The sequence below is a fragment of the Myripristis murdjan genome, chromosome 9, assembly GCF_902150065.1.
Source record: "Myripristis murdjan chromosome 9, fMyrMur1.1, whole genome shotgun sequence".
In the NCBI taxonomy this organism is placed as follows: domain Eukaryota; kingdom Metazoa; phylum Chordata; class Actinopteri; order Holocentriformes; family Holocentridae; genus Myripristis; species Myripristis murdjan.
The window spans coordinates 29405999-29421414 of NC_043988.1; the positions used below are offsets into that span (position 1 = coordinate 29405999).

The 15416-nt window shown below is 42.1% G+C and overlaps 1 protein-coding gene across 2 annotated transcripts in view; it reads right to left on the bottom strand.

Annotated features, from left to right (window-relative positions):
• Positions 1-2639: 2639 nt before the first annotated feature.
• The window catches only part of nos1 (nitric oxide synthase 1 (neuronal)), a 46548-nt gene continuing 33771 nt past the window's right edge, over positions 2640-15416 (bottom strand). For both annotated transcript variants that reach the window (XM_030060708.1, XM_030060707.1), the window contains 12 exons: positions 14940-15114; positions 14397-14535; positions 12252-12330; positions 11832-12025; positions 11017-11186; positions 9764-9974; positions 7474-7561; positions 7224-7345; positions 6765-6913; positions 5957-6151; positions 5196-5314; positions 2640-3360 (listed from right to left, as the gene is read on the bottom strand). In XM_030060708.1, the coding sequence (XP_029916568.1) occupies positions 3345-3360; positions 5196-5314; positions 5957-6151; positions 6765-6913; positions 7224-7345; positions 7474-7561; positions 9764-9974; positions 11017-11186; positions 11832-12025; positions 12252-12330; positions 14397-14535; positions 14940-15114 (1657 nt within the window). In that variant the 3' untranslated portion in view covers positions 2640-3344. The remainder of the gene's footprint in view (positions 3361-5195; positions 5315-5956; positions 6152-6764; positions 6914-7223; positions 7346-7473; positions 7562-9763; positions 9975-11016; positions 11187-11831; positions 12026-12251; positions 12331-14396; positions 14536-14939; positions 15115-15416) is intronic.

Genomic DNA, 15416 nt, shown 5'->3' on the forward strand with positions numbered 1-15416 from the left:
GCCTCCCCTCCTGGCAGGCAGCCACCAATCCACATGAAGGGCTTGTATATGTGCGGTTGGCCTGGTGTGTTGACAGGTTACCATGGCGCCGAGCAGCTGATCCTCTGCACCGTGATAACCGGCACTTCTACAGGAAGAGCACTAGAGGCAAATGGCTTGATTGCTGTCACTGTTTTTTCAAGGGAAAACAACTCTTTATCAACTTCAGCGACTCTTTATCAACACCTAAATTTGACCTTTAAACAAAAATGCTTTGACTTTAAACACGGAGTAAACTCACTCAGTGTTGCCGTGTGCTTGTATAAACAAGAAAAACAACCAGTCAACAGTGTCGATTTATTCTGTAAATGTTTTTTTTTTTTTTTTTATTTGAAAGTAAATGCAAAGTCCTTGCAGCTGATGCATTAAAATGGAATATCCTCAATCAGTTACACAACAAAGGTCATTATAGCAGAGGCTGTTTGGGTCAGAGTTGTTCATAGCAGCAGCGATATGCAAATACAGAAAAAGAAACCCTCAAGCATGTTTACCATCCGAAGCCCCATGAAAGGCTGAACAACCTCAAGTCTCACTGACTGACACAGTGCTGGTAAACAGACAGAGCTTTTTAAATATGAAGAGGAGACAGAAGATCACCATGCATTAAGGTAGTGCTGCTGTTTTATCCCCATACCTAAAGGATATGAGAGACACCATAGAGTAGGCCTTTGTTTTTGTTTTTAAATCAAGCAGAAAAAGACAAATGATAATAATAATAATAATAATACTCATTTACATAATCAAAATACATTCTTAGAAAAGATTGAAGTGGTACTCTTATATTTAATACTTTGTCTTTGAATATATATAGAAGCTATATATAGAAGCTATATCTTGTATCAATGTTTTTTTTTTCTGTTGCACATTTTACATCACAGAGTTTTTTCAACGGCTCTCATTCCAATTAAACTAAATCTTTTTAAACAAATTATACAGAGGAGACATTCATCCAGAAGGAACAACAATGGGGACAATGGGAGTCGCCCATTTTCTCCCAGCAATAAAAAGAGTTGACTAATGAAAAAAAAAAACAACAAAAAAACATATTCTCGGTAGCTGTTAGGGACGCTTGAAATCACATTGAAATCCATTACATTTTCATCATGCTGACAGCTATCTTTAATTTGAATCAAAGACAAAGAAAGGGGAAAAAAACAAGACCCAGAAGCTGACAGAGAAAGCCACAGGTTACTGCAGAGTGGGCGATCAATAAACAACAATGGCCCTGCACAAAGACTCAAATTACAGCCCTGACTCATTGGAAAGCAGCAAACGGTGCCAATGGCAGTGTGATTGCCTCTTGCCTTGGAATGGTAAACTTTAGAGGAGCTTTACAATGGAGCTGAACTGTTGTGACAAAAACCACAAGCAATGGGTGCAATTTCCTGTTATTAAAACATCATCTGAAACGCTAAACTTGCAGGCTGCGCGGGCCGACTGAAGCCTTTCAGAGCAAAGACGCCATGCTTGTTTTGGAGAAAAAGTCTGATGAGACTGAAAAGGTACGCATAAGCGACGGGCAGTGGGCAGAATAAGTATGTAAACATATTTAGCTATTGTGCAGAGCACACCTGAGCACATGCATGTTAACACCCACTCGTATACACACACACACGCACACACACACACATACACGCGCGCTGATGCTACTCAACAGGTAGGTGTCAGGTCACAGTGAGAGGGTGGTGTATGAGCCACAGAGTCATGCAGAGAGATAAATTAGGGAATGCATGTTAGTGAATCCACTGCACAGAGTGAAAGAGAGAAAGAGAGAGAGAGAGAGACAGAGCGAGAGAGAGAGAGAGAGTTAAAATGTAAGGCAAGAGGCAGAGGAGTCACAATGCTAATCAGTACAAACTAACAAAGCCCAATAGGTGATAAGACACACTAGAACAAACACAGGCAGCAATATGGGTGGCTGGTTTTGCACAGGCATAAAAATATATATATATACTTTTTAAACTCTTTATGCTTCAGTTTGGATGTTCTCATATGGAGAACCTACATGAAATCTGATTCTTCATTTATACAGCTATCACATTTGATTTAAAAAAAAAAAAAAAAAAGGTTTCAAAAAACACATTTGTGCTTTTAATAATGTCATGACGAAGTGTTAAGAACATATTATTGTTACTCAACCTTTGAACTGCATGCTTGCTTTATTGAGTGAATCCTCATTACAGCAGCTTTTAGAAATCATGTTTACAAAGAGTTTTCCTGCACCTTTATTATATTTTTCTGACATCATATACAAATCAGCTATCTGTGGTTATGGCCAAGCTTTGGGAAGGCAGTTAATACACAACTTGGCTCATTAAAGCTTTGTCTTTAATGTAAAAGGTGCAGGACAAAGCCCTGATGATATAGTTTTGCCCTTTCATAATAATTATCCTAATAATCACTGATACATTTTCTAAATCTGTCTTTCATTTGCTGCCCTTCCTATTCTTACGTTGTTGTGTTGGATCGAGCACTGAACCAGCAGGGGAATAAAACTCTGCAATTGTGTTTTGAGTGGATGGACAGGCTACAAAAAAAAAAAAAAAGAGAGAGAGAGAACTGGCAGGAAAGCAGATGCATTTTGATGCCGACAGAAGGCTGGATAATGTGTCTGCTGAGGTTTTGACAGAATCAGCTTTTTCCATTATTCAAGGACAATCCCTCAACATGCCAGATTAGTCTGTCCTGTTTAGTTTTTCAAGCTATGACTGTCCATCTTTTACATCTCCCTCACTGTCTAGCATTTTCACTTGCTGTTTAAACTCTGTGTGAAACTAAGAGCCTTTGATATTAGTGATAAGCAGCACAAATTTGACCAGCGCTGATTCTTTTCTGCTTGTGGGAATTGAAAACTACAGTATATGATGTTTACACTTCAGAAAGGGGTTGGCCTGTGAGTTTGTTATCAAGTGCCAAGAGGTTTCTTGCAAATATAAACCCTTAATAACAAAAGCATTTGACTGTAACAGTAAAGAACACAGAGTATATTATATTTCTTGACTATATTTTTGTCTTGCTCATGCATTGACAATGAGGCAGGTCATTACACTGGGTGCACACATTATGAATTCAAATGACCGATTAAAATTTTTGGAAGTATCATCAACAAGCAAAACAAATTCTCAGAGAACAAAACATTTCCAACTTGCTACAGACAAATTGCAGAGCCCAACAAAAACGAAAAGTTGTATAAAAAAGAAAGAAAAAACATTTTTTTACAGTACAAAAATTGGCACAGTATTCTTGAACCAGCGGTGCTGTGTCTTCCAGATCGGTTGATGTCAGAGAGCTCCCAGTTCATGGACCTACGAGCAGAAAACCCTGAGAGAGAGATAGCAAGAGGGCAGAAGAGAAGGGAGAGACAGAGACGGAAACAGAGACATAGAAATAGAGATGTTACAGTCATTACTCATCCAACAAACATGAGCTTTGATGGCTAAATGCAAATTTCAAGTGACAATCCACACAGGAGCCATAGTCTGTGATGCATTATGTTGGAGCTTAATGAGCCATGGTGGCTACGTAGGGCCCTTGTTTTGCTCTCATGGCAAGGGTTTATGGAGTGTCTAATCTTGAATACACACAAATAACAAACGGAAACAAAAACAGAAATGGAACAGAGCCACTCGCATTCACTCTAATCCTGTTAGGATAAAGGCTGTTCTCCACGGGTTTCTATGGTTACCCGTGGTTATGTTTTCGTCTGAAACCACTGGTGATATCACATCTATGTCTCCAACACTGCTAGTGGTCGCAGATTGACGTTTTAGTTATACAAACATTTCTTGGAAGCAGGGATGCTCAGAAATAATCTCACTGATTAAGTTAAACGTCAAAGGGTGGAGCCAAAGAAAAACAATAACAGATGTTCTGTGATCAAGTTAGCTAATGGCCAAACAAAGCAGCCATTCATGTTTGAGTTAACAAGCCCTTCCACCACCCCATCCCAACTTTGAGCGGTACCATGTGAGGCAGCTTGATGTAAAAAAAAAAACTATAGTTGGTAGACAGTAATGAATGAATAAGTTAATAACTCCAGTCCAGAATCTGCAATAATGAGCGCAACCAGAAGTGGGCGTGGCCGTGTGTCAACGAGCTCGTTAGCAGCTACAAGACAAATGAGAGGAATAGCAAAAAGTGGGCGTGGCCTGCGAAGAAGTAGACCTTGAATTTTGTGGTGTTGCATCAAATCTGATGGGAAGTTCTGTGACTTGTTGTGGCATGCCACGCCCACTGCCACGCCCTGTTTTGACTGAAAAGTTAATCAGGTCCTCTGTGGCTCATGACTGGTCAAAGTTTTATGATGATTTATGAATCTGGTGATGAATATGAGTCTTTCTATGATATGCTCCGCCCACTACTACACCCACTTCTAATGTTGTGCAAAAAGTTAGGCACTTCTTCCTTGGGTCATGACCAACCTTAATGCCAAATCTGGTGGAAATCTGAGGATCCTTGGGGAAATTATGCCACTTAATATTTTGTGATATGCCACACCCACCGACACACCCCCTTTGGGCCAAGGGCTTCGAAAAGTGAGGCACTTCTACCTTGGCCCATGAACGTTCCTAGCAACACTGGTGGAAATACAAGGATCTCTTTGTATGCCTCTGTTGACGGACGGACATACAGACGAGTGGAAACACCCTGATTTATAGTCACCAATCCCCCTACCCCCCAGTTTCATCAGGCTGGGGACAGTTACATTAAAAATACTTCTGGGATTCATGATCTTTGAGGTCACTAGGCTAGTTCATTTGCTTACCTAGATAGCCATCGGCTTGTATGGCTGGTTTGAACTTGGAAGGTCAGTCGAGCCCACTAGCAAAGTTAGATAACTGTATTTTTTAATTAGCAGCAAGAGAGCTAGGCTTCATAATATTAGCTAACTCCTCTCTCACCTCTTGCCATTTTCACAGGGCTTCAGCATAATGTTACTAAGCCAAAAAACTGTGGTTCTTTGGCTCTATCTATCGAGGTTTAACTCAACCAACGAAATTATTTCTGCCTCCAGAGGACCTCTGCCTGGGAGAAATGTTGAACTAAACTGTAGAATTAAAACTCCAATCAGCCTACGAGTTTCTCCGTAGAGGGATGGCAATGTTGGAAAACTTCCCTGTGGAAAATGCTGGAAAGCAAAGACACAAACCACTCACTCGTCTGAATCTTTTTTGTTCTCCTCGATGTAGGCAATGGACTCTGAACGAAGTCGGTTGGTGACCTCATAAGTGCGCAGGGTGACGCCGAAGATGTCCTCGTGGTAGCGGTTCTCGTCCTGGTGACAGGAGGATGGTATAAGTGGAGCAGAGGGAGGGAGAGAAGATGAGAGAGATATACTGTCAAGTTTCAGGTTTAAGTTTATTACTTTGATCAGTGAATGCCTGGTTCTAAAAAGTAGACTGAACAGGGGAATGCAGATACTGACTTTTTGGCCTTCTTCTGTACAAACCTGCCCTTTACTATAAAAGAAATACTTGCATAGTTCATAGCAAATACCATGTGTTTGAGGTCCGTTTCATTGTTAAGTATGACAGAAGTTAGTGTTATAAATTGAAATAAATACTACACATATTAGTCCTATCTGGTCATGACTGCATGTTAATATCAGCTAACTGGCCCGACAGAGCAATGACCTACTACTGAGAAGCTCCTCTGGTGCAAATGGGCTTTAGAGTGTCCTGCTCAAGGGCACCACAGCAGTGATGCAGACTGTTTCTGATTCAGTATCCCCACCCAGATTTGCACAGGTGGTCCAGGATTCACATCAGCATAATTCTGGTCACAAGCCAATCTTGTCTCTCCTCTAGGCTACTGTCGTCACCATGTTGACAGAGAGTATCGCGGCTTGACGGTGAGCATATGGTGAGCGTGTTACACAGTGAAGTGCACTCCTCAGTGCGTTCTCTGCTCATCTTACTCGAAGCTTGCTGATGAAGAAGCCAGCATCCTCTAGGCTCATGTTGCCCTGCAGCTTGATGATCTGCTGGACAGTCTTGAGAACATCTCCGGCCATGGTCACATCCCCGCAAACGTAGATGTGTCCTCCCTCATCCTTCAGGCACTGGTACACCATCTCTGACAGCTGCTCACGCAGCACATCCTGTACATATTTCTGACAGAGAGGCAGAGGAGGAATGATGAGTACGCAAGAGAGTGTGAGAGAGAGAGAAAGAGAGAAAGAGAGAGAGAAAGAGAGAAGGAAATGAAGTGTGAGAAAAGCAGGATAGAAACAATGAGAGAAAGAAGTTGAATAGGCAAAACACAGGAAGAGAGGGAATAAAGTAAAATGCAAATTTGCAATTTGCAAATTGCAACCTGCAAACCTGTGATTGTGTTTAGGGAGTACAGATGAAAATTAGCAGTTTGTTAGGTCTTGGGGGGAATTAGTTTAATTTCACATAGTCATTGCCAAGTAAAGTAATGCATGGGAAGTAAAACAAGCAGTAAAAAATAACGGTTGCACAGAAAGCTGTAAGAAACCAAGTAATGTGTATTTTAACAAGAAAGGTGCTGTAGAAAGCCACTGAATAGAAACAGGTGATGGAAAACAAGTGTTGCTGATGAGGAGCACTTCAGCATATAACCACAGAAAGCTTGCTGTGTACTTCAAGGCTTTTTATGCAGCTCTTTCTCCACTGTTTGATTTCATTTCAAACCCACACAGTAGTCCAAAGAGCTGTGACAAGCTGAATCATCCATAGCTATGGATAGCTCGGTACTGGTACCTTTGGTTTGCCGGGTTCTCTGGAATAGGCCGTATAGAGCTCCTTGAACACTTCTTTATTCTTGGCCTGGATAGTTTCCTCCTTGTAGATGTGGTCCATCTGAGACTGCCGGCAACCAAATACCAAAATCATGGGGCACGACTCAATCCCTAGGGAGGACAGGTACATTTACTTTACCCTTCTGACTGGAGTTATTATGGAATAATAATCAATGGCAGAGTTATTCCAAGCCTCTGACTCAAATCTGATCTAAAGCTGCATATAATAATTTTTTTCACTGCATAAATGCATAAGCTTGTCCTGGATATTATTCTAATAAACAACAAAACTGAGGAAGTTCATGTGCAACAGTGTATGAATCTATTACAGAACAGCATACAGGCTCTCTGTAAGGCAGTCATCAATAAATCTGTGACCAAAAACTGAAAAAAAAAAAAAAAAAAAAAAATGCACACAAACCCTTGTGCTCAAGGTCATACAGTCTCTGCTGCCAGAAGCTTCTGAACGGGGCGATTCCTGTGCCAGGACCCACCAGGATACATGGAGCTTTGCGATCTTTGGGAAGTTGGAATGATGGTGCACTGAAACAACATAAATCGATTACACTAAACAAAAAAATATCCCTAAAGTTGCTATAATGCTGACAGAGCAAAATATACATTCATGCGTCATTTTACAAAATTTCTTGGACAAATGTTAAGATGTTCACCCTCGGACGAAACACGGCACCATCTCGCCCTTCTCTATTCTGTTGAGCCATGATGAACACACTCCATGGTGGACTGGGCCCTCTCCATCTGAAAGAGACAATTACCAAGCCAGCACTTTACCTTCTCCCTCCTCCTACCACTCTCTTCAAATGGACAAACTAACACAAGCAGAGTAGCCCTAATGCGGTTTCCAAGGCTAAGGGCATTTGGGGAAATTACTGTGATTGAACTGTTGCTTATGCAATCATCACGGCACACTCAAGCACACACGCGAATGTGCACAAGTACGCATTACATGTGAGAGGGAAAATGAAGAAAAAATACGGTTGTAGTGAGCAGCAGCTGCTCATGTTTGCTGACTACTTGACAAGCTGAGAGCATGGTGGCTGATTTCAGTGAAAACATGAAGGTGTATCTTAGGAGGTAAGTGGATGTAAAAGCCTCATTGTACAATATATGCCAACACCAACATCAACACTACACTTGAAACCTGAATACCTAATGCAACCTATATATCCATTTATTATATCGGATGCTATCATTTTTTCTGATATTTGTCTAAGCTTATTCTGGTAAGAAACTGAGGTGTTTCTTAAGTTACACCTTTTGTAATTGCAGTAGTGGTCAAGCTGCCTTATGAAGCTTACTGGCTTTCCAAGATAACTTTCAACTGAGGCTTTCTTTGAGCCATCAGAGGGCTTTTTGCAGAAAGGCTGGCTCATTTGACTTTCTTCTTCTTAGCAGTGAGCTTTCAGCAGCAACCTTAAAAGAGCCACTACACAGTCTCCTGCCAGCCAGCTCTTTAACCATAATATGAACTTAAGTGAAAAAAGAAAGAAAGAAAGAAAGAAAGAAAGAAAAAACATATCACTGGGTGTGCTTGAGTATATTTAGCTTCCAAATGGGCCGTCAAGAAAATAATTTGACCCCAACAGACTTGCCAAGAAAAATGGTATAAGGTGCAACTCAAGATCGTCAAAAGCTCAAGCCTAAAAATGCAGGTAGTTAATGTCCATGCAAGCATCCCCCCCTACCACGGGGTGACAAGACGTCCCCATTTTCCAGGGACAGTCCCCAGATTTAATGCTTTGTGCTCATGAGTAAAAGCGCCCCACGCTTTCTGTCAGACATTTTGGTCAAAGGTTAAATTTAGAGTTATGCTTAGGGATGGGGTTTCTGCCAGACAGCCTCAAGTGCTGTCTCACTGAAAGCGTCAAGAGCTGATTTTGCACATGAGTGTGCTTTGTTTCCGGCCTGAGCTGTCCATGGAAATGTCCCCGGACACCCCCTCCTCTCTGGAAGGCTGTGGTATCAAGAGAGGTCTTGTGATTTGTAATTTTAAGAGGACCATACCAGTAATTTTGCATGTTTTTTTTTTGTTTGTTTGTTTGTTGTTTTTTGTATGTTAACATCAACAAAATGCATCTACTTCATATTTTAGAAGTCTTATATAATTTTCCTGCCTTTTATCAAGCCATTGGTCGACATTCCGTCCACTACAAAATGAAAATGAGCTTCTTCACACCAGTTTTCCACCACTGTGATAAAGTTGTCCACATCAGTTTTGCTAAAAGCAGCAGCTTTTTTTGTTTTGATGCAAATAGTCCCTGGAGAAACTGAAAATCAAGGGATTGTGATTATCTGTTTCGGATTTGCAAAATGGTTTGTTGCAATGTAAAATGTGGGTAAAGTGTAATAAACACGCCAAACATTCAAAATCACTGGTATGATGTTTTAATCTCAAGAATTATACCCAGTTTGTAAATGAGGACGTAGAATACTATTTTAATGGCTTGTGTTATGGCAAAAGTAATGTTATGTGTGCATGGCAGGTGGGACGCTGGCAGGGGAAATGAATGTTGCATAGTTTCATCTGTTAAATTAATTGCAAGTGCTTCAAAAATTGAAATTGATCTTCTGTTTGCAGAGTTTGGCCAAGTTAAAAGGTTAACTGCCCCAAGGCTGGTTGGAAACTAGCTGCAACTTTGGCCCTGCAGAGCTAATGGAAATTCCCTCGTATCTACAATTCTGACCTGTCAGGTTCGACCTGTCTGGGTAGCCAATGTATTACAATATGCATCCCATGAACTATTAAGAGGGCATATCATTTCTGTCAGATTCTGTCTGTGTTTACTATATCCTTGTGCTTGCTCCCAAAAAACTGGTAACCATCTCTCGTCATGCACTGAAAAAAGAAACCATGCATAGGGCACTTGCAACTACACCAACACAACACCTGAAGCAACATTTTCTCAAACTGAGAAAGACCTAGAGGGAGCTCGTCCTTACCTCTGGTGCGGTAGGAGACCACAGCCACAGTGAGGTGGATCTCTCCCGGGTGCAGGTCTGGGGAGGAGCTGATGGAGTAGTAGCGGGGCTGCAGCAGTGGCAGCTGGGTGAGCAGAAGAGTGGAGGGCATCTGGATGGAAGGGAACTCCTCCAGCACCTCCACAAGCGTGGGATTATTGTACCACTTCCACTCCTCGTACTCCTGTAAGCCCTGGGAGGCCAGAGAGGAGAGCGTTTGCTGTATTTTAACACTATCTGGCTAGGTTACGGGATTGTTAGCCAAAAGGAGCCGGCTCTTATTCAGCAAATAAACTGAGAAACGGATTGAGAAGCTGCTGCAAAATAACACAATTTAGAAAGAAGAAAAGATGTTTTCCCCTGCAAGCATTTGAAACTGGAGAGCAGGAGGCAGCTACAAGCGGAGACACTCACTATTCACTGCCCAACTGTTTTGTGTGTCATCACTGACATTTGGATGAGATTATTTTAGAGCACTGCCAACAGGCCAAAAAAAGTTTGATTTGTTCCCAACTGTTGCCTTGTTCTTAGGCTACTAATGAGCAATGCAATGCCCATTAATGAGCCTGATCCATCATTTTTCAGAGGCTGACACGCTGGTTGAAGCGAGCCTTGGTGAAATTAGGACAACTATAACAGCAGGAAGTCCTTCAGGCCGTATGTGTCTGGGATGGCCTTGAGATTGAGTTTAGAAAAAAGCAAAATCTAACTAGCAATAATTCTGCAGCGCTGTTTGTTATTCTGAATTTCCTCCTTCCATCTTTTCCTCTCGCTTTTTGACAATGCTTCGATGCATGAGCACATGAGTCACCGCCTGGCCCCAGCCAGCCTTTTCCACACATTGACAAAAATGGAGAGTGAATTGTAGGAGGCACTGCAAGGGGGACTGGCGGTTGGTTACAGCGATAGAGGGCTTTAAATCGGCGCCAGATAACTCCTACTTTACGTGTTGTCATCGGTGCAAAGTGCATCAAATAGGCTTTCAGACGGAGACAGACATCTTCCATATTTTGGCGGCAACATGTTGGTGACTAGTTGTAACCACATTGCACCTTTTAATAGAGTTCTTTGAAGGATGTCAGAGTAAAAAATGAAAAACATCCTTACATAATTTGGTTCTCAAGTCAAGAAATAAACAGAAGGGCTCAGTGCAAGAGCAGCACTGGTGATCAAAGACAGAGCGGTACTGATAATGTGAAAGGTCACTGCTAAAGATAAATGTTGAGTGAATTTACCTTACTGAGAATCTCTAGTTTCTTTTTCTGCGCGTCATTGGTTGCCAGGGCGGCAAATTGCTGCAGCAGCACAGGGCTCGGTGGGGTGGTGATGTCCAAGAAGTACTGGAAGGCCTGGTAGATGGTGCATGGCGGGATCCGAGTCTCGTCTGTCCAATTACTGATCACACCTGTAGCGACAAAGGATGTTAAACCTTTTTTTGGCAAAAAATATTCTTGCACCTCATTAGCCTGAATCACAAAGACGGGCTGCAAAAGTTTCACATTTTAACCAATTGAGAAGGTGTAGATTTTGCCATGTGCAGCCAAATGAAATTCTAGTGACAGGTGTGGATGCTGACGGGAAATATTCTCTGCCCAAAGGAAGTGACAATTGAACTGACAGTTGAAACAAGAAGAGCAGTGAGTTAGTGCTGTCCAGAGAAAGCTGGGCTCACTAACAGTTACGACTCACTGCCATTCAGAGGTATACCTAGTGTAGCTTTAATAAGGCAGGTCACAACATTATTTTTGTTTATTCTTTTTATTTATTTATTTAGGTAATTTTAACTGAGCACACTTGCTGTAAATCAGAAATTTACAGCTGGGAGTTATCCAGTGCAACCTCTGTGTGTTTCCCCAGTGCAACTGCAATAATTTGGGCACAGGTGCTTTTACTAAAGTGCATTTTATCAGTGGCTGTTGAGGGAGGAGGGAGCATTCTAATTCATTTTTTGGATTCCACTTTTGCCAGCCAATCCAGGATTCAAGCTGAAAACCGTCTGATCCAAAAGCCATTTCTGCAGTGGCGCGACACTGCCACCAGGTCCACACACCTAAGGCAGTGTTTCTCTCCTCCAGGAACTCCACCTTGACAATTTGATTGACAGGTGGAGCGTCCTCCAGTTTCTCTATGAGAGCCGTCACCAGGTCCTCGTGGTTGCCAGGGAAAATGCCCAGATGGTCGCCAGGCTGGTAGCTCAGGCTGTCGTGGTTGTTTGTGTGGAGCCGTACAAATATGGTAGAGCGACTGTGAAAGAGAGCAGAGATTTGGGGAATAATGCTGTACTATTTTCAGTCTGTTCCAGATAGATTTTGGATGGGCTACACCACAGTATAATCAACAGCACTGAAGATTTTGACACTAGATGAGGTCATTAGATCATTATGCGAGCATACCAAAATAGAGGAATGCATGACTTCTTTTTTTCCCCCATGGAATTGTTTTATGTGCCAAGCAAAGAAAATAAACGTACTTGGATTTGGGACTTTGTAGATTTTGAGATTCTAGCATCTTGGCTCCATACACCTTCTTCTTGTGAATACTGTATAATGCTGTGGGCAGACAAAATCAAAGTCATATATCACTTACAGGACATGTACATAATTAGTTATACCGAAATCAGAAATTGCATCACATCCCTCCTCGTACCTTCTTCTTTTCTTCTCAAGATTCAAAGGGGCATTATGACCTTTATCGACTTCTATTATCACTAAGTAAGGATCGCAGCGGCATCAACAGAAACTGGGTGCATTCTGTTACACAGACGTTTCTTGCACCTCCTCCTCGACTCCTTGGCGAAAGGTCACAGGAGAATTTAGAAAAAAGATGTGAAGAGGAAAGTAATCAAGGGAACCTTTTCTGTTAATCGATACATCCTCGCAAGTGCTATATTAATGTGACCTTTGTGGCATGGCCTTGAGACGCATCCTGCACAGGAATCTCCGGGTCCCTTTATTAATGACAGCTTTCTAAGTTATTCTAAGGCTCATATTTTATCGACATGGAAACATTTCACAAAGTTAAGATAAATGTGTAATTAATCCAAATTCTGTCAACTCCTGCTGAAGACCGAAATGTCAGTGTATTTTTGATTATTTACCCTTTTTTTGCGACAAGGGTCGCAAAAAATCTAGCTGTAAGAACATGATGTGCAAAATAGTGACAAGCTGTTACTGAGGTTTAGTAAAAAAAAATAAAAATATTATTGCCAATGGGAAATTCCATGGCAACCCACACAAACGCAGTTCACAAGAAAGGTCAGTGCAGGTTCTCAAACACAGCAAACTAACAGGTCACACAGAAAAAGACAGAAATTTCCCGTGAAGATTTTCAGAGTGGGAATCAGTCAGCTGCAATGTCTCTTTCTCTGTCCCATCAGAGCTGCATGTAACAGCTCACTTGCTTCTACCAACTGGGGCCCAGATTTATATCCTACAACTCAAATATATGTCAAATAAACATTTAACAATACGCTTAGCAAATGTAAGGCTATGATTTGGAGCTTGTTGCTGTTTGGATAATATATGACGTAATAGTTTGAGCTACTTACATCTGGCATTTTTGCTACTCTGACTGCGTGGAGGTGGGCTATTAGTGCCTTCAAGTGCTTATTAGGAACTTTTACACCCGACATGGGAGGTACAAGCTTCTGACTTGATTGGCATTCAAGTGCTCTGGTTGAAAATATAAGGTAACCATAGCAACCTGAGAGCATCAAACATGGAGTTTTTTTTTTTTTTTTTTATGCAACTACAAAGACTAAATACTGATACCAGACTACATATGCAGCTGAAGTAGAAAGCAACCCTTTTTGCTGCTGTGAAGCATTACACCTATCTTGGTTAGTGGGTACGCTTTTATTTTCTTTTTGTTGGTGTATCTGGTTTGGTTTTATTTTGCTCAGATTGCTCTGTAAAGATTGTGAGTCTTCATTTTGTGCATGTATATATTGAGAAATCTAAATAAAATCTTACAAAAAAGGAAACTCATCTATACATCATAGATATTTCTGAACAGTCCACTTGTATTTATGACTTTAATGAGGACATTCATGTGCCACTAACTGCTGTAAACAGGGTAAATACAAAGTTTCTTACATGCACTCGAAGGCACAATAACGCAGGCACGCTAATTACCTTCACTCGTTATCTGCACGTTGCATCGCCATGCCTCATTACAGGGCAGAGGCGAGGAGTGTTTGAGGTCTTTGTGTTTCTTTTAACCATTTGGAAGATTCTTAATGATGGCGGCTGATTTTTGGATGCAGAGTCAGTGAGGAGTCGTGGATGGAGGAGAAGACACATTCGAGAAAAATTGAATTCATCCCTTATTTCCCTCCCTCTCTTGTTCTGAACCAGAGTATGGGGTGAGCAGCGAGTTTAGAAAGCGAGAAACCCTGAAACCCAAGCAACTGGTGAAGTAATCGGTGAGTCATTGGTATCGATTAACAACCCTATTACATCCTGCAGATATATTATAGTCATTTTGTGCCACGAGGGGAGTAACAATCTTACTTAGTGCCCCTTTAAAATCCATATTCCAGAGAACCTGTCAACAGTTTATTAAGGCCTTGTGTCAAAGTGCAGCGCAGTTTAGTTTCTGCGGGATTATTATCTACCTTCTGTGAGGGCCGGGGCCTCAGCCGTGTAGGTCAAGCGGAACTTGCTCTTCTTCCAGCTGCGATCATTGCTGATCAAGGAATTGTTGGCTTTCTCGATGTTCACATCATCGCCAACGCAGAACACATCGCACGCGGCCTTGACATGTAAACATGGGAGACATCGGCACCATTATTCAAAGCTCTCTCCTCACGCCTAGCAGCTGGGATTTGCAGAGGCATTACAAAGCAGTGCACAGATGATGTTTTACACTCAAAGTGGGGTTGCTTCCTGCAGCTCAAGGTTAAGTGTAGCCTTTATGACTTGAAAAGCTACCTTGGTTTTTAGGATGTTTCAAAGGAGCCGGGGTGTTTTCTGTTTTCATTCACATGCTGAGGTTTCACAGAAAAGACAGCTGCTTATCAACATGCCAGCCGAGCACCTGACGAAGAACCGCTGCCGTCATGCCCCTCATGTGCCGCATAACACTGCATATATATGTTTCAGGCGCACATTCCTAGCACGCACTACCATTATAATCAGCATAATGAGCTGAAACAGACCTTAAAAACCTTCTTGGCCCAAGTTCTGAAGGCCTCCTCTTGGCCACACAGCTCATCTCCCTCTCCCATGCGTAGGATGCGCTCCCCCCCCAGCTCTTCAAACAGCGTGTCCACGGCGTGGGCAAAGGCGCAGAAGTGTGGGTAGGCCCGGGAGCCAAGGCCAAACACTGAGAACCTCGGGAGAGACACACACACAGAGCGATATAGAGATGGAAAGGCAGGGAGTTTTGAAACACAGCACATTCATACACAAACTCTCAAACCAGCACCAGCACCAGCACCAGCACCACCACCAAAAGCAAGCCCACGTTCAGCACAACTTCGAAACTTGCTCTTTCATCCCTCTCAAAAAGCTCCCAACAGTTGAAAATGGAGGATGTTTACTAACACCGGGGCTGTCTGGTCTTACATCGACGTAAACATGAAAAAGATCACTCTCTAAGGGCAGACGCTGTAAAGCAGTCAGCCCACATCAGG